Genomic DNA, 24,355 nt, shown 5'->3' on the forward strand with positions numbered 1-24,355 from the left:
GATCCCCAGTCTGTCCCTAGAAAGCAGGAAGCTCTTAATTGTCTAAATGCTTGCAGGCTGGCTACATGCAAAAGCTGTTAAGCTGTGCCCTAACAACTCCAGGTGTGGCACTTCTTCAGAATAAGGGTGCATTATTTCTGGTCAGTGCAACTCCCTGGAGCAAGAGTACAGGGTTGAGGCTTCCTCCTCCCAGCCAGGTGGGGGCTGGGAAGGAGAAGGAGGTAGTCTCAGAGGCATTTTATTCTTAAACGCAACTTTGAAGAGCAGTGAGCCCTGTGCCATAATAGCCATGATGGGCTGTGATGTGCTCATGGAGTGAACAAAGAGGGACTTGTATCACATATGCACTTCCTGGACTAGGAGCTGTAGACTAGCTCAGCCCCAAGGGTATTTAACTTGCATCTTGGGCAAGCTGCAGTTGGTATTGTGCTTTGATGTGCTGCTTGAGAAGACCTTAATTGTCCTTTGGGCTTGTGAACTGGCACTGCCTCTGCTGAGATAAAGCCCAGCTCTGTCTCGGAGAAAGCTCCCTTTAGGGGCTTTGGGGAAATGAATCTGTGGCCTTCAAGGAGGCTGCAGAAGTTACGGGGTGACATGCCATGCATGGTTAAGGCACAGAAGCATATCTGGCCCCTTTGTGGCACTGGGAGAGGGTGGACAGCAGCCAGCTAACCCAAGCACCTGCGGAGTCTTTGGGGCTTCAAGGAAGCTTCGCTTGTTCTCCTTTTGGGAGTTCTAGACTTATTAAATAAACTCTCGTTAATAACGCTTGCTCAAGCGGTTAGTGCCTGGATTCGCAGGAGAAGATCTAGCAGACCTGAATCTAACGGATTCAGAAATGTATGCATAGAGAAGATAACTTTAGTGTAGTAGGTGCTGTCGTGAATCAGAGCAGCCGCCGGCAGCCGCTTGACTCGCACACCAGAGTGTTTAGATTTAGAACTCGGCAGGCGGGTAATTGATGGATGGAGTGGAATTAACCAGGCACAGACACGTGTAGGTTACAGGAGTTTGTTTACTTGCGTCGCCTAGATAGTGATGGACGATGCAGGTGAGCCTTTGTTCCGTTACAGCTTCAGTTACAGAGTTGAGTATACGCATATAGCTTCGGTTACAGAGTCGAGTACACACACGCAGTTAGGTTACGACGAGATAATGACGGACGTGGCGCCGGGAATGAACGGTCGCGCTTGCAAGACTTTCTACGTCGATATTTTACGCTGACGGGGTGATTGATTGGGAATTGATCAATTTCCCAATTCTCTGGTGACAAGCACAGGTGTTTCTTGTGAGATCCCCAGAGCTTTCTGCCTTGGGCGGAAACCGTTAAACTATTTATAGGCAGAGGTGTTTTACAGGAATATCCAATGGTGAACCGTTATATGGAATCTTTAATTTTTGGCAGGTGGCAGCTCTTTGTCTCCTCAAGTTACAAGGTAGTGGGTTAGGTTTCTCTACCTGTTACGTGTGTGCTACGTGTGAGGAGCTTACGCTTATTTTTGGACCAATTATATATAGTTTCCCCTAGCATTTTATTTCAGCTGACCAATTATCTACAGTACTCCGGCCGCATTTTGTTTCAAGGAATTTTTGGCAGGGATGTCTTTTAACCCTTAATCGTCAAAATGAGGATGATTTGAATGGTAGCTCTTGCTCAGTGGCATGGGCACAGTTTAATTGGGTTGTGACAGGTGCTTGCACTGAAATGTGTAAACATGGCTCTTTAACATCAAGAATAGTTTTTTTCCCCCCTCCCCTTTAAATTTCAGTTCTGGATATTACAAATAATCACATTTTAACTTGTAATATTTATATTTGGTCTCTTCACTACTCTAGACCTGTTACTGCATCTTCTTATTTAAGACACAAGGGAAGCATTTGGCTATGGCTTACATATTTGCGTTGTATTGAACATGCACACCCCATCTTTGAAGAATTCTCATAGTCTTAAATAACTTGTATACACTGATCTTTAAGCTTCTAAAAGACTGTGTATGTGTGTGGTTTGCATATTGTTTTTATTCAACCATAACCAAAGCTAAAACTGTCTAGTTCAAACTACATAAAACCATGGAAGTCGTGTGCTGACAAAATACACTGTTCTTTGGATCAGAAATGACCTAATGTGGTGGTTTAAAAAAAACAACAACAAACAAAATCAAGTTATTGGTTATTGTCTATTAGTTCTGCCCGGATAGCTGATTCTTTCACTTTGATTACTGTAGATTTTTCTATTGCCATATTTTTCAGTGTATAAGACTTTCCCTTCCCCCTAATAAATTCTGCCTCTTAACAAGGCGGCAGAGGTGTTGGCATGCTTTCCCTGGTAGCTTCTGATGGGCAGTCATCCCAGGGTTGGTGATTTGGTTGGGGCATTCACAGGGAAAGACAAGTGGGCTGCTGCAGCTCCCTGCACACCTTTACTCCCAGACCCACAGGCTCTTGCTAGAATCTCTAGGCTCGTCTTTATGGTACTAGTGTCTGTCTTCTGTTATGTGGGGTTCTCCTCCCCTCATCTCTAAGCCATACCTTTCTATCCATTCCGTAGAGAGAGAAAACCCTGCGTTATGCCCTGGTAACACGGTGAAATGGATTGCATTTCTATAAGAAGTCTCTAAGAGGGGAGGCTTCCAGTGGGTTGTTGGATGTCCATAACTTGTAGTTGGACAGGTCTTGGGTGCTTGTACTATCTGAAGGAAGTGCAACTACAGCCAGTGTTTTTTGTGCAGCCTATTCTGATGGCAGATCATCTGCTTCAAGCACAGCTCTGCCCAGTTAAATTATTTCTATGTTTAATAGAACATCACTAGCAAAAGGGTGAGCAAAAGCAGCCCCTCAAACTTTGGATTGTGACGAAGTCCATGTTTTGGATATAGGGTGACTAGTTTAAACTACAATCAAGTACTAAATTTATTACAATGGAAAACAGTAGATGAAACCTGTGATAGCATGCATGTTAAAGCTGCATGCTAACCTGTCCAGCTTCTGAGCCTGCATAGAGGAGCCCTCTAGAACCCTATATGCTGTAATTTTTTGTTTATTCCCCCCCCCCCTTGTAAGTGTGTCACCAGGAGTATTCTGCCCAGATGTGCACAGTTGAGTGGCAAAATAACTGTGGTATGAGGTCCCCAGCCCTGATTTTTAAATGACCCTTGTTTGCACTAGTGCTGAAGCAAAGAGTTGCTGTGCTTAACATGGGTACTGGTCAGGCAAACACTTGACAAAGTTTTATTGAAGAACTAGGTATCCTCCTAGCTGGGGCATACTACAGAGTTCTCCAGTAAAACCTACCAGACATTGTTGTGACTGTGGAAAAAATGCTGTTAAGTACAGCAGCTCCTGAGCTAAAAGCACACAGGACTGGACTCTGACCCAAGAGGTCTGTTCTGGATTCCTGCTATTACAATCAACCAGGCTTTATAATCCCACATGTGAACTCATCAAGTGCTGTTTTCACAAGTAGTTTTGATTTGAGGGAGGAGGGAAAGGGGCTTGTATGGATTAAATGTCTTGAGGCCTTTCCTGTTATGTAAAACCATAAATGTTTGGGTTATCAAACACTAACTGTGGAAAAGAGGAAAGGGTGTGCTCCTTGATTTAGAGGATGCCGTGGCATTTTGAGATGAAAGTGGTCTCTTGTATGCATTCAGTCTGGCAGATGTTCTGACAGCTCTCACAGGTTTCACTCAAACTGTCTTATGACTGGTAGATTAGAATTGCTGCCTTCTAGAAGTCTCCTACCCTTCTTATGAAAAGCTAAGAGTTTTCTTATGAAAAAAGCAATTTATTGAAAAGCCCTTCTTTCTTTAAAATGCAGATACTGACATGACACTTTTTTTTCCCCCTCCTCAGCTTGTCCCCGGTACACCAATACGAGTTGCGAAGAGTGCCTGAAAAATGTCACCGTAAGTAGTGCATAAGCAAAATCACAATTGCTTTACTTCTCCTTGGTTTTTAAAGGGAGCTGGATGCGTTGTGTGATGAGGGGAAAACTGCCAAAGACCAGAGTATCTGCCAGGTTCTAAAGGATTCGTCTTTGTGGATGAGGTAGTCAGCAGTTCTAATAACTGATTTCAAAGGGAGCTGCAAGGGGCAATGAATGCTACAGCTATTAATCCAAACCACTGGAAAGCATTCCCCACCTAGCTTGGATCACTTCTGCCTTATGCTGTACTTGGCTGACTAGCTACTTCCCTCCTCCTCCAGCCTTTGCAGGGGGAAAATTGCAATCTGTATGGATGCTTTTTTGGGTGTTGGCTAAATTCTAGCTTCCCAAGGTGGCTGACCATTGTGGCCAGCTCTAGTAATCCAGTCTGGGGATTTTCTGGAAAGAAGTGTTAAGCATCTAAACCCCCAGTGGAATTTTAATTTGAGGGAGAGGAGAAGAAGGGAGGATGTTATCGCAATATTTTTGGAACTCGGTGTTGGCTTTAAGGATATGCAAAAGTGTGGGAGGAACTCTATCTCCCTCCTTGGCATAAAGGGGAGTCTTGCTGAAGTAATACCTTACAAGGTTGTGGAAGGACTAAAACTAATTGTGTACCTTGAAAATGGTCCCTGGTTTGGAACATGTGGAAGGAGTGTGGGATGCTCAAAGTTGAGGCCTTCATTTGGAAGGTACGTGTAGAACACGGGGGAATTCAGTATTCCAGTACTGTCCATCTGCTTCTGCAATGCTGCTGACAACTTCTCTTGTCACCCAAGCTATGACATCTGGGGCTAGACAAACCTCATGCATTTACAAATATGCTTAATTGCTGTTGAGATGCCTGTCCAGGAACTGAATTCAAAGCTTTCCCGCTTTAAAGCTTTGTCCTTTTTGTTCTTGTTCCCCGCCCCATTATTTAACCTCTTTTCATTAGCTTTGCAACAAACTGACAACCTCTTCCACAAATGTTTAGTAAAGGAGTGAGAAGATCTAGACTTCTGTCCTCCAAAGTAATGAGTTTTAGAATTGCAGTCATTTGTCATCAGAAGGAAATGGAGTGGTAAGCTAAATCTGTATGAGATCAGGAGTCCTGTTGAAATGGCGGTATGCTATTGAGTAGTTCCTGTCCTCTTGGCTGGGTTTGTGTGGTGCTGATTCTTGAGTCACGAATCCAGCAAGTCATCAGAGACTTGTTGCTGTAGTAACAGTGTTTTGTTGCAGCCTGGGAGGTCTTCCATTGCTCTCTATAAATGTGCTTTTTTTTTTCTTTAGAATACTAGTGTAAAATATCTGTAGCATGTCTTCCACGGTCTGTCTTTCTGCAGTATCAGCGTTCTCATTTAGGTAACTAAGTGCAAAACTAGGGGAGGGGTTTAGGTTGAGGCCATGTTGGTCTTAAGGACATAGGCAGACAAGGTTCCTTGGGTGAATTTGATATCTTTTATTAGACCAACCCAAATAGTTGGAGAATAGTTATTAAGCAAGCTTTCGGGTTCAAAAACCCTTCATCAGGCTAAGGAAGTTTCAGCAGTTGGTGTGTGCTCTTCCTGGATGGAACTAGGGGAGGGAATTCTAACAAGGACATGACTACCCTGCAGTAGGCAAGGGTGTGACAGGAATGGTGGAAAGAGACTACTTCTTTACCTGTGGGTCAGGAAGGGTTAATACCCCTGTTGCATGTATACTGACCTAGTCATGCATTCCTCAGGCTGCAGTCCTATGCTGTTGTGCTGGGTTGGGCAGTCTGGTTGGATTTCTTTCCTTTTCTCAAAAGGAATTGGATTGCTTCTAGGGTTCTGCAACTCCTTCTCCAAGGACAAACTATTTTAGGCCCCTAGCTGGAATGGGGAGACTAACGGGGACTACAGAATGGCTGGTGGACCTAATGGGATGTGGTAAATAATGCTGTACTAATCTGCTCTTCCTTTACAAAGCCAGGGGAGTGCAGTTTTGGAAGGACACTTTCAGTCTCACCGTTTATATAGCGGAAATACCACTTCAGTTCCTTGTACCTGGCCTCCAGTGCTAATAACCTATCTCTGACTAAGCCAGATCAGGAGCCAGTAACCTTATGAGGGGGAATAGGCCTGAAGAGGGGGTGGGGTGCACTGTTAAGAGTAAAAATTGGATGATCTGACATGGAAAGATCATTTGCACGTGGCATAGAATGAGTTCCCTTATGCACGTTTATAGTAGACCACAGTAGGCTGCCTAATGGTGCTCGTGCTTCCCTGAAACAGTTAATCTATAAGGTGCCGCCCTGCCTTACTTCTCAGGTTGACTTCAGACTAATCCTGCTGACCACCTCCTTTGAAGACTTATAACACAGCTAAATGTCTGAGATCCTGTTGCTGCCACAATCCAACTCTGACACAATTCATAATTTGGTGTGGTGGTTTTTAAACTATTCTAAAGTATGCAAAGAGTAAGTAATTAAACTTACTGGGGTAACATTCTAAGCCAACTAATAGTATCCCTGTGCTGCTTGATCTCAAAAAGCATATTCCACAAGCATTTATCAAATAGGATGGTAACCTTGTGAGCGCTCCAGGCTAACTATTGCCTGTTGTTTTGGGGATCTTAAGACTAAACATGTGATAGCTGGCTGTCATGGGTTTGAGGCTGTCTTGCTGTGAGACAGCTGTATAGTAGGGAACTGCTCTGAGGGGACTCCTATAGCTTATGAACTGGATGTGTAGTGCCTAGTAGATGGGCAAAGCATAATTGACTGCTATCTGTTTGTGACGGCCAATCTAAATAAATGCAGGTTTGAGTGGAGGGGGATGGAAGTACTTGGGTGCCTAAGTTTGAGGGAACATGTTGACTTCCAGGATCAGGGCTCAATATGCTTATTGGACATATGACTTGTAGGGTCTATAAACGTGATGGCTTTAACCAAACCAGGTCTAAAGTTGTGTGGCTGCTAGGCCTAGTCTCACTTGAAAAGAAGTGGCACCCCAAGATGGCACCTCCTGGTAGTGTTTGGTTTTTTAAGTTGGGTGTCAGAGCAGCATCTGCACCCATATCTCAGTCTGGAGAGGTGTGAAAACGTCTGCTCCCATGCTCAGCTTTTCACAAGGGTTCCTATTACCAGTATAATCCCCCCCCTTTACCCATTTTCCCCTCTCTACCCCCTTGCAGTTCAGGCCAAGTCATCTTGGCTTTTCTAAGGTAATATCATTGTGCTGGTTTAGGCCAAATATCATGGGTGGTACAGCAGTGCTGGCTGGCTTCATCTCCCTATACTGTGCACTTCAAACAAATGGCTACCTTCTTTTTCCCAAAGAGCTTGTAAATTTGAGAGGAGGAGTGTTGTACTAACCTAGCTAGTCTGGTGATATGCACATTAACCATGCTACGACTGACAAATCCTATAATGCCAAGGATAAAGGAGTGAATAAATCTCGAGCTTCTTGCATGCATTGCTGTGGGCTCTGTCTGCTTAGTAAAAAGCTAGCAAGGGAGAATGTTTTCTTTCTTTGGAGATCATGTTATATTTGCCCTGTAACTTGCCTTGTAAGGGGCAGTATGTAATCCTGGGACTTTACCTTTTTAAAAGGAGACTTTTAAAATGCTAACTTGGGTATCTTAGTTATGTTTCCACACTGGCAGTGACATCCCAGCCCGCTTCTGTTTCAGGACAGTGTCGGGAACATCTGAGGCATCTCTACCCATATCAAACTAGCACTAGGGAATTTGGAAGGGTACTGCATGTGCAGACACTACCTTCTCAGTGGGTCAGTAGTGAGCTTCTCTGTTTTGACTACATCTTTCGCTAGTAATTGAACGATTTGCTTCTGAGATGAAGCGTTGTAATCCATAAAGCCTAGTACTATCAAATGTTGACTAGAATGACTTGCCTCCAGACTCGTGGGAAAATGCTTGTTAATGTCCTTATCTTATCTGGTACGAAAACATTCTGTTTTCAAGTTTTTCTTATGTGGAGGCGGGGACACAGACAGACACAGCTACAGTTGATGGCTCTAACTAACTCAAGTCATGATGATTGCATTGGTTTACAAAGTTGTTTCTCTTCCTCAAGTTATTCAGTAGTCTTCATATATAGTAGGTATGTTCACGGAGGCTTTTTTTAACATTTGTTTTTGCATTCCTTTGCTTGCTGATACATTCACCTTAGATGAGCCACCCTTTCTTATCAAAGGCAGAATTTCCTTGAACACTGGCAGAGGCCAAGGTGCTTGTATTTTATTATTTGCAAATCTCTTTCAACTGTTCTAGAGCTTTCCTCATGCACTGCAAGCCTACTCTATGTTCTCAACACTGTTAGCATACCAGAGCTTGTCTATACATGGCAGCATCCCATACAATAGTTGGAATATAAAGCTGATGAAAATAGCAGCAGTTTTTAGAGGCCCCTTGCCGGTTTAGTTAAGTGCAGTTGGAGGACTTATCTGCACCTGAGTTAATTCAGATTTTAGTCATAGGAAAGCTGGGCTGGAACAGACCTCCAGCAGTCACCTAGTCCAAGCCCCCTACCGGAGACGGGATCTGCCCTGTCCAGCCTGTTAAAGTAAAACTCAAGTGGAATTGGACATCTGAGATGGGTAATGAATAGGTGTATTATTGCAGTTGTCTACTTTTTTTCCTCTCCAGTCCCAGTTATATACATGCTTCCATCTTACTACTTGCAGTGTCTCTGGTGCACCAGCAGCAAGAAATGTGTGGAGTATCCTGTCAGAAGCATCCTCCCTCCCAGCAGTCTCTGTGAGCTGCGTTCTGCCCGATGGGGAGTCTGCTGGGGTAAGTGGGTTTTACTTAAGTAACATGTGAAACATACTGCAGGTAAACCTGATGATACCCTGTCAGCTCAGCATGGCCCCTGTTGCTTGTTACCCTACCTGTAAAGGGAGAGACTCTTCCCAATGTCTAAAATAGTGGCCCTCTGTCTTAAATGATCCTAGATTGGGATTCTTCAAACTCCTCCAAGTGTGGAAGAATCTTCTGAACCACCTCCCTTCCTGTTGACTGGAAGTGACTTGTGGCTTGTTGCCTGCTTAGAATGTGAAATGCTGAATATTACCATTGAACCCAAATGTGACTTAGCAACTGGAAAGTCTGCAGGACCATTGCAGGCATTTGGGATTGGTACAAGCTCTAGGGACTACTCTTTCTCCTCTTTATGGACTGTAACTGTGGAAGGGAACCCTTCAATAAAGAGCCAAGCTCATCCTACAGGAAGATATCCAGTCTCAGTAAAAGATAGCCTAGTTAAACCAGAAATAAGCAAGATGCAGGGAGTATAATGTGGAAAGCCTTCAGTCTGTGCTATACAGGAGGCCCCTTCTGGCCTTAGGACTATGAGTATTACTTCCTTGAGTAAGGCAAATGGCTGTTACCTTTTGTATTGTGCAAACAGCCCAAACATAGCAGATTTTTAAAGGTTGCTTTTTCCACCAGAAAGCTTAGGGAGTTGGAGAGTGAGGTTCTTGAGCCTTAAATTGAGTATTACATCCACTAATTTAAGGATCAATAAATGCGTTCTGTGGAAGTGAGGTGGGTGTGCCAAGATTTGGGGTGAGGGGGGCACACTAGAAGGGAGGGACAGGATACAGCTGGACCTGAACAGGTTACGGGGGTGGGCAAATGAGACCAGGATGGGATTCAATACTGACAAGTGCAGGGTGCTGCACTTGGGCAGGAAGAACCAACAGCATACCTACAGGCTGGGGAACTCCCTTCTCGAAAGCACAGTGGCAGAAAGAGATCTTCGAGTCATTATCGATTCCAAGATGAACATGGGCCGCCAATGCAAGGACATGGTCAGTAGGGCTAACTGCACCTTGTCGTGCATCCACGGATGCATCACAAGCAGGGCCAAGGAGGTGATCCTCCCCTTCTATGCAATACTGGTCAGGCCACAGTTGGAGTACTGTGTCCAGTTCTGGGCGCCTCACTTCAGGAGGGATGTGGACAACATTGAGAGGGCCCAAAAGGGCCACTCGCATGATCTGGGGACAGCAGGGCAGATGCTATGAGGAGAGGCTACAGGACCTTAACCTGTTCAGCCTTCACAAGAGAAGGCTGAGAGGGGACCTGGTGGCCATCTATAAACTTACTAGGGGGAACCAGCGGGGAATGGGAGAGACATTGTTCCCCTGAGCACCTCGCAGAGTAACTAACAACTTATGGCCGTTATTCTTTTGAGAGTAGGTTCAGACTAGACATTAGAAGGCACTACTTCAGTCGGGGCGGCTAGGATCTGGAACCAACTTCCAAAGGAAGTAGTGCTGGCTCCTACCCCAGGGGTCTTTAAGAGGAGGCTTGACGATTACCTAGCTGGGGTCATTTGAGCCCAGTTTTCTCTCCTGCCCAGGGCAAGGTGTCGGACTAGAAGATCTGCAAGGTCCCTTCCAACCCTACATCTATGAATCTATGAAATTGCAGGGTTAGCATCAAATGACGGAGTGGCAAGCAGAGCTGTGTTTTCCACACTCCAGACATGCTGTTGTTGCTATTTAATGATGTGGAGAAGATAAAAGTGAGGGATCTGTAACCCTTCATATCAGTGGTATCAAAGATGTAGTCCCTAAGCTAAACCCAGTTTACAGAGCCTTATCTGGTCTTCACTGCTACCCCTGGGTCTCAGTTGATCCACATGCCACCCATAGCCCTGGGACATGGGACCAGAAGAGTTTGACACCCCTGCTTTATTCACAGGAAAAGGGTGTAGATGGGTGGAATGGAGAGAAGAGTGCCCACTTCCACTGCAGTTGGGAGAGGACCAAGGGAAATCCAGATAAAGAACCCCAAATAACCTTGTCTGGTAGTGGCTGTGTGCAAATGCTTGGGAGCCTGAAAGCTGAACTCTTAACTGGGGACAGACTTCAATTGATTCCTTTCCTTAATGAGTAAAAAAAAATCTTACATGGGGATGGGGAGGGGAGTAAGACTGGGAATGTGTATGAAGAAACTTGCCTTCAAGTTGGCTATGGAGAAAGTCTCTACTGATCCAATTCAAGAGCTGGGAACTTACCTACCCCATTGTGTGAAAAATGGACATTTGACTCCTGTATGTCTAGTGGCTTGTTGATAGAATGCCACTTCCCCACAGTCATCAGACTGCCAGACAAAGTTCCTTATTCACTGGTGAGTTCACCACTTACAAAGGCAAATGGCTTATGAAAGTTGGCATTTGTTCTAGTCTCCTAATCATTTCTTAAATAAATATACTTAAAAACAGCACTTGATATTGGGGTTTACAGCCAAGGGAAAATGTGTGTTGTTGCAAAGCTAGGCTACAGCAACACCAGTTTTGTGAGATGTATATTTTTCAGTGCGGAGTGAATTAATGAGCTACAATAAACAATAGTTGGTAATATTTCTCTTTCTTTCAGTGAACTTTGAAGCCTTGATTATTGCAGTGTCTGTGGTGGGAGGAGCGATTCTTCTTGCTCTGGTCGTTTGCTGTTGCTGCTGTTGCAAGAAAAAAAGCAAAAAGCAAGTATCCTGACAGATTAGTCCCTCCTGCCACTTTGCAAAAGTACAGCTCAAGGTAACCTGAAGCTGCTGCCAAAATCATGGCAGGTGCTAGATGCAGTTAATGGCTAACAATGTCCTATTTCTTTCAGGCCAGACAAGGATGATGAAAGAGCTGCCAGAGAGCGCGAGAAGAGGAGAGTACAGCAAGAAGAGAGGTGAGTAGCCAATGTGAGGACTTGATCATCTCTTTTGTCTCTGTACAGGAGAAATGAGGTGCTCCATTTTGCTCGAACTATAAAATAGTTACTGTCTGTCTACCAGTCACTTTGTTCAGGTAGTGGAGATGCTATCAGCCACTAGTGCATGTGGATCTGGATAGGTGCACACACAACTTAGTTACTGAATATTTTGCATTCTGATGGGAATGCAGACGAGACTGTTTGGAGTTACAGTGTAGGGGATACCTTGGCACTGGAGAGAGCTTCTTCAAATGGCTTTCAAATGTCCAGTGCCAGGGGTGCACATGACCTTGCACTTGCATGCAGCAGTGTCTGCCTGTAGTTGAACTTGTCTCACTTGTATCGTGTTCACAAATCCAGTTTGGATAGTTTTATGACTATTAATATTGTGTTAAGAGATGCTATGATCCAATGGTGATTTAAGCATCTTAATCAAGAAGATGGAGCTGGACTGGGCTCTTGAGTAATTGTCAACCGAGCTAAAATATCAGCCTGTTTGGAATTTTGATACTGTTACCTTTTAATCATCTGTTGCATCTATACCAAAGCTTGCTTTCTTCTGTAGGATTGCTTGTGTGTTGGACTGGTGGCATTTGATTCTTTTCATTTTCAGTTATTCTGGAGGCAAGACAAGTCTACATGCAGATGGAGTCTTAAGAGAAGACTTTGCTTCTCTGAAGGGAGACTAGGAAGAAGGCAGAACTTTTATTTGCTTTTCCTCTTTTTCCCCACCCCCATAAAAACCTCTTGGTCTGCTCTCTTCCCACAGGAGAGCAGAGATGAAATCTCGACATGATGAAATCCGGAAAAAATACGGTAAAGAGTTGCAAGTGACTTTCAAGTGCATTTCTTTAAATCTGAGAGCTATGTTAAATCTTTCTGCCTTTCTATGTACACTATGTGCCTTAGTAGTGTGTGAGGAAAGCCAAAGCATTTATCTTCCACATCCCCTGCAACTGAGATATTGTGGGGTGTGGTCCATAGGGGAACATAGCAATTGCCTGAATGTTCTGCGTGTGCTGCATGCCATTCATGATGAACCAGTTTGGCAATCAGGAGATTGGCTGCCAGGTCTGGTGCCCAATTAATCCTGCAGGCCCATTGCCAGCTGCTGGGTGGCAGAAGCCTTGCTATCCTCAGCAGAGCATGAGGTACCTCCCAGGAAGGGTGGGGGATTTGCCAGGGCAGCTCTGAGCAGAGAGAGTGGATAAACTAGTTGCCAAACTGCCAACAGCTGCTGGACTGCTGCTGCTCATAATAGCACCAGTCCAAAATAGGTACTAATAGGGGGCCACAGACTGATAGTGTTTAAGGACAAAATGGTGGGTGTGCTTAATTCACTCTGGGTAATGCCTCTTTTTTAATGTGGAAGTTGGTAGGATTTGGCAAATGACTTGTGCTTGTCCTGTTTTTAAATGACCTTCTTTGTTACCATTGGCATCCTAAATGGCTTGGTAGTCAGTATTACCTGCTTTAAAGGGGGGGGGGGGGAAATTAGCCTTGTGGTTTGTCACCTGCTCCTAATCTTAATCCAGAAAGGGAGGAGGGGTGGAGATGGCTCGCTCACCTTAAATGAGGAAAGGCACAGATTCATAGAGTGCAGACTGGGACTGACCTACATACTCCTCCTGACTAGAGTTTTTTTTCCTCCTCTAGGCTTGTTTAAGGAAGAGAACCCATATGCCAAATTTGAAAACAATTAATGGATCACCCTAAAGCTACCAAGCAGCACTGAAATATCCTCTTCCTTGGACACACAGATCTGTACAGCACAGAGGTGGAACACAGGATACATTTCAGGCACCAAAAAGACTGAACATGTGCTCCACAAAGTCTTGTCCCAACCTCTGGATGAAGCCAGCTGAAATTCCAATGAGCTATTGAAACCAGCAGAGCCGGATGGCACCCCACTTGTTTTACCTCAGACATTCCACTGCTGCCCGTAGCGTGCAGCATTTTGTATCTGAAGTGCATTTAATTTTTGCTGCTTCTGTTCTGTGCAAGACTCGTGGCAATAACTTTCTCTTTGACTGTTAATAGGTACGTAGGCAGTATTATTTCCACCACTGTTCTCTCTCTTGCCCAACTTGGCTTGTTAATTCAATCTAAAACAAGGCAGCAGTATATTTGCTTTGATCTTGAATAAGCAAGATTGCAAGGAGCAGTTATCTGTCCAGTCCTTTGCTTGATAAATACTTCACATCTGTGAGCAGAGCTGTTTATCTTCATGTTCCTTTTTTATCTGAAACATGAGATGGTGTCAATTCTTTTTCAAAGGCTAGATTGATTGATTTGGACTTCTTGCTCAAACTGAAGCCTTGGGTACATTTTTTTTTCCAAGTGACAGAGCTGGACAGTCTTAACTGTGTAGTGTTAGTATTGTTTCAACACACTCCTCTAGTATTGAAGACATGGGGGTGGAATTAAGATCATACTTGCACTTTTTTTCCTTTAACAGATGTTCCTTCTACTTCCAGAATTCGTCTTGTGTAGATGAATTCCTTGATCTCCTACCTCTGCTCTGTGCATTTCTTTGTAATTCAAGACTGAAAGCAGCCTATAGGGTACTGTGAGCCTATATTAGACGCATGTTAGTAAAGAAAAATGTAAAGCCTTGGCAATATTGAATTGATTACTGCTTAAGTCTGAACAAATGAATTCTGCTTCAGTACGAAGCATAGTTTGATTTGACACATTGCTTCAGCTAAAATATTGTTTTCAGTAATATGTAATCTATAATGGAATATTCTAATAACCAAATAGGTTGAATGAGGAAGTGGTACAGAAAGGACAGTGTAGCATGGTAAGACAACCAGCAGGCTTCCATGTGGTACAATCCAACAAGCTTGCATATCGTAAAAGAAGTAGCAGGTTCTTCTGGCTGCGCTACATTTGTGCCCTGCGCACTGGGGTATGGAATGAGTGTAACTCTGTGCTTGACGACCTGAGCCAGGTTATGCAATGCACATTTAATCTGTATTTTAAACATGTCACAGGAATGTGGAAAGGGTGGATTAACAAGCAGTCGTAAAGGTTGGGGGGAGGGAGGGGAGGTTATTTGATTGTTGTTTTACTTTTTTTATAAAACACTAGAACATGGCAAATGACTGCCATCCCTGACAGCAGAATGCAGGTGGGGCACTAGAGCCCTCTGGGCTCACGGAGCATTTGCATTCCAGTGTTCCTCTGGACCATGGGCTCAAGTGCACTTGCAGTTGAAGAGGAACGTATGATAATCCAGACTAAAAATAGCTGTAAACAGTTCCGATGGTTTAAACTTCTTTCACCAAAGTGAAGCCTGTCTGCCTTGCAGAGAGTAGATGTTAAAATCCCAAGTGTGGGAAGTCTTGAAAATGTAACCTGATTAGAATACTGCACAGTGCTTGGGATGGAAGCATTGCTGTGGGCTTCCTTGAAACACTTTGCTATAACTTCACATTTTTATGGCACTTTGGTCTCTTGAGATGCACACAGTTTTTAAAATGAGAAGCCTTTTGAACTGAACTCTGAACTTTTAAAAAAAAAAAAAAAAAATTAAGTTATCTCCACAGGAGAAACACTGTTTTTGTGTTTTTGGTTTTTTTTTTTATGTTGATTTTTGGAGGGGGGAGGGTATCTTAAAAAGGTCAAAGCAGTGCTGAGCTGTGCAGAGCACTTCATGGTACTATGAAGGCATGTATTTGCTTCCACTAATGCTGGGTGTGAAATCATGAGACTGGCAAGAGAGATTAAAAACTGTGCCTTTCTCCATGCTGCTGGAAGGAGTGCACATACCATTCCAGATGAGCAAAACAAACTGATTATGTAAATGACTGACTTGGCTAATAGCAAATAAACTGATTTAGTAAGTAATGTGGACTGGCTGTGTCTTTTTCTTTTTGTTTTGTTGGTAGTATCCTCCTCTTAAAACAGCCCATTTCAAGAGCAGAGTTGGTGATGCCTGGTTTCTCCTCCCCTCCCCCACCACTGTCCAAAGGGAAAAACTTTTTCTTGTACTAGCTGTCCTTCTACATCCCTGGGGCCAACCTTTTGTTAGCAGGCATGCCCCAAATTAGCCCCACAGCCTCCCCGAGTACTACTCAAACCCCCTTCCTCTGCCTGATTGGCTTCTCTGCTTCCTGCCCTGTGCTCCCTATCTGATCCCTTGCTCTGCTTTATGCTTCTTGCTCTATCTGCTGCTGCACTGCCTGTTGCCTCCCTGATCTGCCATGTGCCGTACAAGGCTGCTTGTGGCCCTTGTGCTGCAAGTTGGCTCTCCTTGCTCTACACCTGAAACAGTTCAGCCCACTGTTTGTGAAATGCTGGTGCTGCAGCAGGGTCCATGGCAATGCCCTATCAAGAGCATCAACTGCTGCCCTCCCCACAACAAAGCCAAGTGCCATTGTCTTTAAAGAAGTCTGAACTCCTCTTGTTGCTAGATGGAATAATTTTAAAGCTTTATGCTTACCTGCCACAATCTGGGTAGATGATGAAACTTTGTTTCAGACCTGGGTTGTGTGTCGGTGTGATGTGAAACTTTTTGGGAAAGGTCCACCTTCTAAATCTAAAGCAACTCTCCTCTGCAGAGCCAAGTAGTCTCACCTTGTCTGACTCAATGGAAGCCCTACAGGCCATTAGGGCAGCTGAAATGGGCTGGGAAGGTGCCTGAGACTCCAGCAGGTAGGAACTAGAAGTAAGGGATTATCTGATAAAGATCTTTAGCTCTGGAACCTGCTTCCTGTATGGCTTGGTCTAAATAGGATGCTTTTAGACCGTTACCAGACAGTCTGACCTTATTCATTTGTCTTCGGTGCTTTAGCAAGACATGGGGAAATGGGGATGAGAGTGCTACCCACTTGCTGCTGTTTAACAGTCAGTAGCAAGGGTGCTCCTAAATCTAAGAGGTGAATAGGAAATGGGTGCTCTTTCTGTGGCCATTTCAGAACAGCTGTTCCACCTATCCAGTTGATCAAATAAGATACTGCAGAGTCCTTGCCACTGGCCTTCTAGTATTCAGGGGGCAGTGAGGAGTAGGGAGGTGGAAACAGCAGGCGAGTGATCTGGTTTAGTCATGTGAACATCTAAAAATGGGGGAGCAGCTACTGGAAGATCAAATGAGAGGACTAGTTCTTCTATGTAGATGCCTCTAAAGCAGTGGTTTTCAACCTTTTTTTTTTTTTTTTTTTTTTCCCATTTGCAGACCCCTTCAGGAATTTCAAATGGAGATGTGGGTATTCACATAATTTTGACTAGATCACATCCTCTATCGCAGACCCCTTTGACATAATCTGTGGACCACAGACTGAAAGCCACTATTTTAGGGCAAAGTCCCTTCTACTCCCAAAACAGATTGTGAGGAGGAGTTATTTTGGCATAACCCTGTGATATTTTGGTAGCGTCACCACATTTTCCCAGTTCAGCCTTCAAAGTTCAGCCCAGTTCAAAGTTTAGTCTTCTACCTATTTTAAGTTCTCAGCCTGAACACGCATCAAAACAGAAACAAACATCTTCACTGCTTGCTTTGCACGATGTGGGTATGACCAGATCTAGCTAAAATGCCCTGTACGACTCCCCTGTCTCCAAAAGTATCCTCCAGCCATGGTTTGGCGAGCTGACACTAAAGGCAACAACTAGAACTTCTGGTCTTACCACTTGAGCTGCACAGAAGGAAGTTTACTTTACAAATCTTTCTGCCTAAGGCCTCCCCTCCCTCATCCAGAAACTCAGCAAGTCTTGGGTAGAGGCAACCTTTGTACAGACTTAACTTGCTCAGGCAGAGCTGCAGCTGAACCCAGCCTTATGAGGCTGAATGTCCAATATATATGTGCTTGTCTATCCTGTCTAAAGGCTTGGCTAGTGGGGGCCACAGGTTAGCCTCATATCCTCCTCAAGTGCCACTCTGATCCCTTTCCCTGCTCTGCTTTCTGCTCTACCTACCATTGTGCTGCTTATCCCCTCCCTGACCTGCCACATGCCCTGTAAAGAAGTTGCCTATACCTAAATGAACTCTTGCCTGAATTTTTTTTTCCCCCCCTCTCTCCCAAGGGCGTCTCATTACTGCTCTCTATACTCTCATATTAAGGAACTGGTTTTATCTTCATTGTTACTGATGGTATGGATAAGCAATACCTTGCAAACTGTTCCTTCTCACTTTGGATAGCTATAAGTGATGGTTAAACCTATACACTTTGGGGAAGTAACATGTAAACGTGCTGGGTGTTGGGGTTTTAGTGGGGCAGGAGTGCGCAGATGGCTGAGAGGATTTCATAAACTTTCATAGACATTAGGGCTGGAAGGGACCTCGGAAGATCATCGAGTCCAGCCCCCTGCCCCAGGGGCAAGAAGTCAGCAGGGATCATAGGATCCCAGCAAGACAAACATCCAAATGTCTCTTGAAGGTGTTCAAAGTAGGTGCTTGAACCGCCTCCAGTGGCAGTCTATTCCAAAACTTGGGGGCTCAGACAGTAAAGAAGTTTTTCCTTCTATCCAGCCTGAAACGGTCATGGAGGAGTTTGTGACCGTTCAACCTTAATCATACCTTGGGGCGCTCTGGTGAACAGATGTTTGCCCAGATCCTGGTGAGCCCCCCGATAAACTTATAGGTGGCCACCAGATCACCCCTGAGCCTGTGCTTTTCCAGGCTGAAGAGTCCCATGGCTCTCAGCCTCTCTTCATAAGGTCTGTTTTCCTGGCCTCTGATCATGTGTGTAGCTCTCCTCTGCACCCTCTCAAGCTTCTCCACATACTTTTTGAATTGTGGAGCCCAAAACTGGATGCAGTACTCCAGCTGCGGCCTCACCAAGGCCAAGTACAGCAGGAGGATGACGTCCTGGGGTTTTCTTGAGAAGCATCTATGGATGCTCGCTTTACTAGCTGCAGCATCACACTGAAGGCTTATGTTTATCTCGTGGTCAATCATGACCCTCAAGTCCCTTTCATCTGTAGTGCTAGCCAGTGTAGCACTGCCGAGCCTATAAGCATGCTGCAGGTTTTTCTTCCCAAGGTGGAGAACCTTGCTTTTTTCAGTGTTAAACACCATCAGGTTCTTGTCCACCCATTTCCTGAGCATGTCAAGGTCTGCCTGGCTCACCCTCCAGTCCTCAGGTGTGGACGCTTTACCCCAGAGTTTGGTGTCTTTGGCAAACTTGGCCAGTCCTCTTCTGACTCCAGTTTCCACACCATTAATGAAGATGTTGAGTAGTATAGGTCCAAGAACAGAGCCTTGGGGGACCGCACTGGTCACAGCGCACCATGACGATTGATTTCCATCACCCACTACCCTCTGGGTCCGACCACGGAGCCAATTCCCCAGCCAGTGGATCGTGGTGAGGCTGAGGCTGCAGTTAGCCAGTTTTGCTAAGAGATGATCATGGGATACCAGATTGAAGGCTTTTTTAAAGTCAAGATAGACGACTTCAATCTCTTCTCCTTTGTCCAGGTAATAGATCACCTGGTTGTAAAAGGAAATACGATTGGTCAAGCAGGACCTACCCACAACTAACCATGCTGGATATCCCTCAGGATATTGCCATGGGCCAGTCTGTTGAGACTGGTCTCTTTGATAATCTTTTCTAAGACCTTCCCTGGGATAGAGGTCAGGCTGATGGGCCTGTAGTTTGCCAGATCCCTCCCTTTCTTGAAGATAGGCACCACATTTGCCTTCTTCCAACCTTCAGGCACTTCACTAGAGCACCAGGAGTTCTCAAAGATCCGTGCCAGGGGCTGGAATATGATGCTAGCCAGCTCCTTGAGCACCCTGGGGTGTAAACTGTCAAAGCCAGCTGACTTGAAGGTATCCAGCCACTCAAGGTGTTCCTTCACAAGATCAGCATTGATGGCGGGCAAGGAGTCTCCCTGTTCTGTAATGGGCAGGGGCGTCCCATGGGACTGATGAAAAACTTCTCTCTTTCTGGGTCCTTTTGACCCAGAGGGCAGATCCTGGCCAGCGAGCTTTGGGGTGCAGTGCAGACTCAGGGTTAGAGCTGTGAACAAGGAAATGGTCTCTGTTTCATTTCCTAAAAAGGGAAGGAGTCGGGATTTTGTGTATTTTCCTAAATAAGCAGCGTTGTGCTGAAGACACCTGACTCTCTGTCTCCAGTCTCTCCAGCGATGCCTCTGGGACCCTGAATTGGGGTCAGTCCTTCAGATCAAAAAGGGCAATAACTTCTGTAATTTTCCTGCACTTATCACATTGTTGTCTCTAAGAGCAGCTATTGCAGGATGTAGATGACAGTCTAGAAGCAAGCCCTTGTACTCATGAAGCGCAGTGCCTATTTTCCACTGCAAGTTCATAAAGAGCAATGTTGGAGGGACTCATGTAGCCACTCTGTAGAGGATCCACAGGCCCAACTGTTTCAGAGGAAGACTAATTTGAACCCTTGGCCTCATCTTTCACCATGAATGATATCTGGCAGCTCTACTCCACTGTAAGAATGCAGTGCCCAGGACTCTGACAGCAGGAACCACAGAACTGAGAAAAGAGGCTGGCTAGATTAGTTTTATCCAAAATGGAAAATAAAGGCACAAGTCACTTGGCTCAAACTGTTGTCAGGTGTTGCCGCCACTAAGGTGGCTTTACATGACAAAATGCATGAACTTTTCCAGTGGTTGCATTGCATTTCTCCTGCTCTCAGGTGCCAGATGCTGTACTTGAGACCAAATCTGAGAAGCTGCTACTCGAGGTGACAAGTCTTGGCCACTTCTCTCCCAATTCTTGAGGCACATATGCAGCTATATGAGGCCTTGTTCCAAGCTCAGGACTAGAGCTCTGCATGGGTGTTATAAGTTGACTCTCGATTTGTGTGATCTGTGCAAGCAAGAAGTGCCCAACGCTGTTTTACTATCTAAACACAGCCTTCTGCCTAGCTGAGCTTCATTGTTGGTGGGGTTATGACCAGGCACTAGCACCAAGATTATAAATGCTTGTTAATCAACTGGTCTAGGATTTCTGCCTTTTGAAAGATTCCCAAAGCAGCAAGCAAGAATCACTGCTCTAAGCTGTGGTTGTTGGAGACCACAATGAATGGGAGAACAAAGGCCTAGCCTGCCCCTGCCCTGGAGGGTCTGACCAGGTACAGCAGGATAGGGCTGGCTGAGGAAGGGGTGTAATATAAATGCACACAGCCAGGACAAGTGGAGGTCTGAGTCTGAGCAAGCTCCCCAGTGGGCTGTGCATAGCAGGCAGCAAGGGGCTGGCACTGATGAGGGGCATGGGCTGGGTCTGCATTTCCCAGGGAATCTATTGCTGATGGAAAAATAACCCAGGATTTTCTGACTGCCAGGAGGGGGAGGTTGATAATCACCCCATGGTCTGGGTGCTCTAGGTCTGGGCTCAGCTGGATCCACTTGATGCCCAGGGAACTGGGGCTGTAGTCCTCGGGCTCAAGGGCATATGGGCAGCCCAGCTTCAGAGAGTCCCCCTTGGCCAGGTACGGCACCTCCTGGCCCATGACCAGGGGTCACTAACCTAGTAAGGAGGGCTTTAACCCAGGTTCACTGGGGGATAGACACCAAAGCCCTGAGCTAAGTGGGGAAGCAAGAGACCTGGAGGGAAGTGCAAGCAGGAGGGGGCAACAAGAGACTGTCTCCTACTTACTCAGGAAGAATGGCAATTGGCTAGTCACCTCAGGTGCCTGTGCATGACTGCAGGGGACCTGGGAACCAAGCAGGAAGAATTGGAAGTCCTTGCAAAGTCATGGACCTGTGATGTGATTGGCATAATAGAGACATGGTAGGAGCCTGCAGGACTGAAGCACTGTCATGGATGGGTACAAACTGTTCAGGAAAGACAGGCAGGAGAGAAGAGGAAGAGGAGGAGTTGTGCTGTGTGTAAGAGAGCCAGAGCTCCAGTATGAAACTGGAGATAGGTCTGTTTGAAAGTCTCTGGGTTAAGGTCAGAGGGGAGAGTGACAAGGGTGATGTTGTGGTGGGTGTCTGCTATAGACCACCAGACCAGGAGAATGAAGTAGATGAGCCTTTCTTCAGACAACTACAGAAAGTTTCCCAGTCACAGACCCTGGTTCTCATAGGGGGCTTCAATCACCCTCATATCTTCTAGGAGGGCAGTACAGCAGTGTGCAGGCAATCCAGGAAGATTTTGGAGAGTGTTGGGGACAACTTCCTGGTACAAATGCTGGAGAGACCAACTAGGGGCCATGGTTTTCTTGATTTGCTGCTCACAAACAGGGAAGAATTGGTGAGGAATGTAGTAGTAGATGGCAACTTGGGCAGCAGTGACCACGAGATGATTGAGTTCAGGATCCTGAGGAAAGGAAGGATGGAGAGCAGCAAAGTACGGACCCTGGACTTCTGAAAAGGAGACTTTGACTTGCTTGGGAAACTGATGGGGAGGATCCCCTGGGAAGCCACTCTGAGGGGGAGAGGAGTCCAGGAGAGCTGGCTGTACTTCAAAGAAGCCTTGCTGAGAGTGCAGGAACAAACCATCCCAATGTTCAGCAAGTCTAGCAAGTATGGCAGAAATCTAGGTTGGCTCAGCAGGGAACTCTTCAGTAAGCTAAATCACAAAAAGGAAGCTTACAAGAAATGAAAACTCAGACAAACAACTTGGAAGGAGTATAGGTGTATTACTTGGGCACACAAGGATGAAGTCAGGAAGGCCAAAGCACAACTGGAATTGCAGCTAGCAAGGGATGTTCAGGGTAACAAGAAGGGTTTCTACAAGTATGGCAGTAACAAAAGGAGAATCAGAGAAAGTGTGGGCCCCTTACTGAACAGAGGCAACCTAGTAACAGAGGATGCAGAAAAGGCTCAATGCCTTTTTTTTTTTTTTACCTCGGTCTTCACAGGCAAAGTCAGCTCCCAGACTACTGCACCAGGCAGCACAGTTTGGGGAGGAGGTGAGCCACCAAGAGTGGCAAAAGAACAGGTTAGGGACTATTTATAAAAGCTGGATGTGTACAAGTCCATGGGGCTGGATGGAATGCACCTGAGGGTGCTCAGGGAGTTGGCTGATGTGATTGCAGAGCTGCTGGCCATCATCTTTGAAAACTCATGGTGACCAGGAGAGGTCCCAGATGATTGGAAAAGGGACAAATATTGTGCCCATCTTTAAGAAAGGGAAGAAGGAGGATCTGGGGAAGTACAGCCTCACCTCAGTCCCTGAAAAAATCATACAGCTGATCCTCAAGGAATTCACTTCTCAGCACTTGGAGGAGAAGGTGGTGACTAGCAACAGTCAGCATGGATTCACCAGGGTCAAGTCATGCCTGACCAACCTGATTGCCTTCTATGATGAGATGACTGGCTCTGTTGGATGTGGGAAAAGCAGTGGATGTGGTATACCTTGATTTTTAGCAAGGCTTTTGATATGGTTTCCCACAACGTTCTCACAGGCAAGCTAAGGAAGTACAGGCTGGATGAATGGACTGTAAGGAAGGTGGAAAGTGGGCTGAATCATTGGGCTCAGAGGGTAGTAGTCAATAACCCAATGTCTAGTTGGCAGCCAGTTCAAAGTGGAGTGCCCCAGGGGTTGGTCCTGGGACCAGTTTTGTTCAATATCTTCATCAGTAACCTGGCAGATGGCATAGAGAGCACCCTCAGCAAGTCTGCAGATGATACCAAGCTGGGGGGAGTAGTAGATACACTGGAGGGTAGGGCTAGGATTCAGAGTGGCCTAGATAAATTGGAGGATTGGGCCAAAAGAAATCTCAAGAGGTTCTATAAGGACTGTGGGGGAATTCCCAGTGGGGTTTGGGGAATTTCCATGGGAATTTCCATAGCTCAGTCTTGCAGGTAAATGACTATGCATTTTCTCCTAAGCGATGATGCACGCTTTCTGAGGCTTGTATCCATAAGGGATGGCATCTTCCAAATAAGGGCATGATTCAAAGCCTAAGACTGAGTGGCTCAGCCAACAGTATAAAGTCTCAGCACATCCAAACAGCGGTGGAGACATTCGAGATCAATACTGGGACCATCACCTTCGACTCGATCAGTCAGAGACTGAGGTCGCAATGATGATCGCACTGGACCACGCCTCACCGGCCAGAGTCAACTCACAAGCTCAGGGACGCCTGACTTGTGAGAGGCTAACAAAGCCTAATTGGACAGAAGGTGCGCACGCTTGGCAACCGGCTCTGACTGATTAGTGCCATTGATATATGTTTATGTTTGTGGTGTTATTGTATGTTCTAGTCACATTTTGTGTTTTATTGTTATTTGTAACCATGCCTCTGTTGTTGATCATAGTTGTTTAAATAAACCTTCTCTACAATCTAACCCAGAAATCTCTAGGACCTTCTCTCAGATCCGGCCGACTAGTATCGGGCCGTGACAAAAAACAAGTACAAAGTCCTGCACTTAGGATGGAGCAATCCCATGCCTAGAAGGAACAGGTGGGGGGCTGAGTGGCTGGGCAGCAGCTCTGCAGAAAAGGGCCTGGGGGTGACAGTGGACAAGAAGCTGAATATGAGCCAGCAGTATGCCCTTGTTGCTGTGCGGGCCGGGAGCGACCCGAGCCCTTTTTCGTGCTGCACGCGGGCTGTGGCCAGCAGCCCGGGCACGCTGGATCGGAGAGGGAGGGCGATGAGCTGGAATTAGGCACAAATGCTTAGCGGTAGTTTTAAAGATTGTTTACTTACACCGAGATGGCAGTGGTGTAGGCTGGAGAACTTGCTTGAGTTGCGGTTACAGACACAGACAACACGAACGGTCACGTGGAGTTTGCTAGGCTCCATGGAACAGAGCTCCGGATGCTCTGGGTGAACGCGCCACCAAAATCGGAATCGGAGATACGTCTTATAAAATTTGC

The 24,355-nt window shown here is 45.7% G+C and overlaps 1 protein-coding gene across 1 annotated transcript; it reads left to right on the forward strand.

The window, feature by feature from the left end:
* Positions 1-3,848: 3,848 nt before the first annotated feature.
* On the forward strand, positions 3,849-15,459 carry PTTG1IP (PTTG1 interacting protein; the record flags this gene model as incomplete). Its single annotated transcript, XM_014524356.2, has 6 exons — positions 3,849-3,905; positions 8,581-8,689; positions 11,284-11,386; positions 11,518-11,583; positions 12,377-12,423; positions 13,264-15,459. Coding segments are annotated over 6 exons (429 nt in total), but the record flags the coding sequence as incomplete, so codon positions are not given.
* Between the last annotated feature and the right edge of the window lie 8,896 nt (positions 15,460-24,355).

Source organism: Alligator sinensis, unplaced genomic scaffold (assembly GCF_000455745.1).
Source record: "Alligator sinensis unplaced genomic scaffold, ASM45574v1 scaffold1086_1, whole genome shotgun sequence".
Lineage (NCBI taxonomy): Eukaryota > Metazoa > Chordata > Crocodylia > Alligatoridae > Alligator > Alligator sinensis.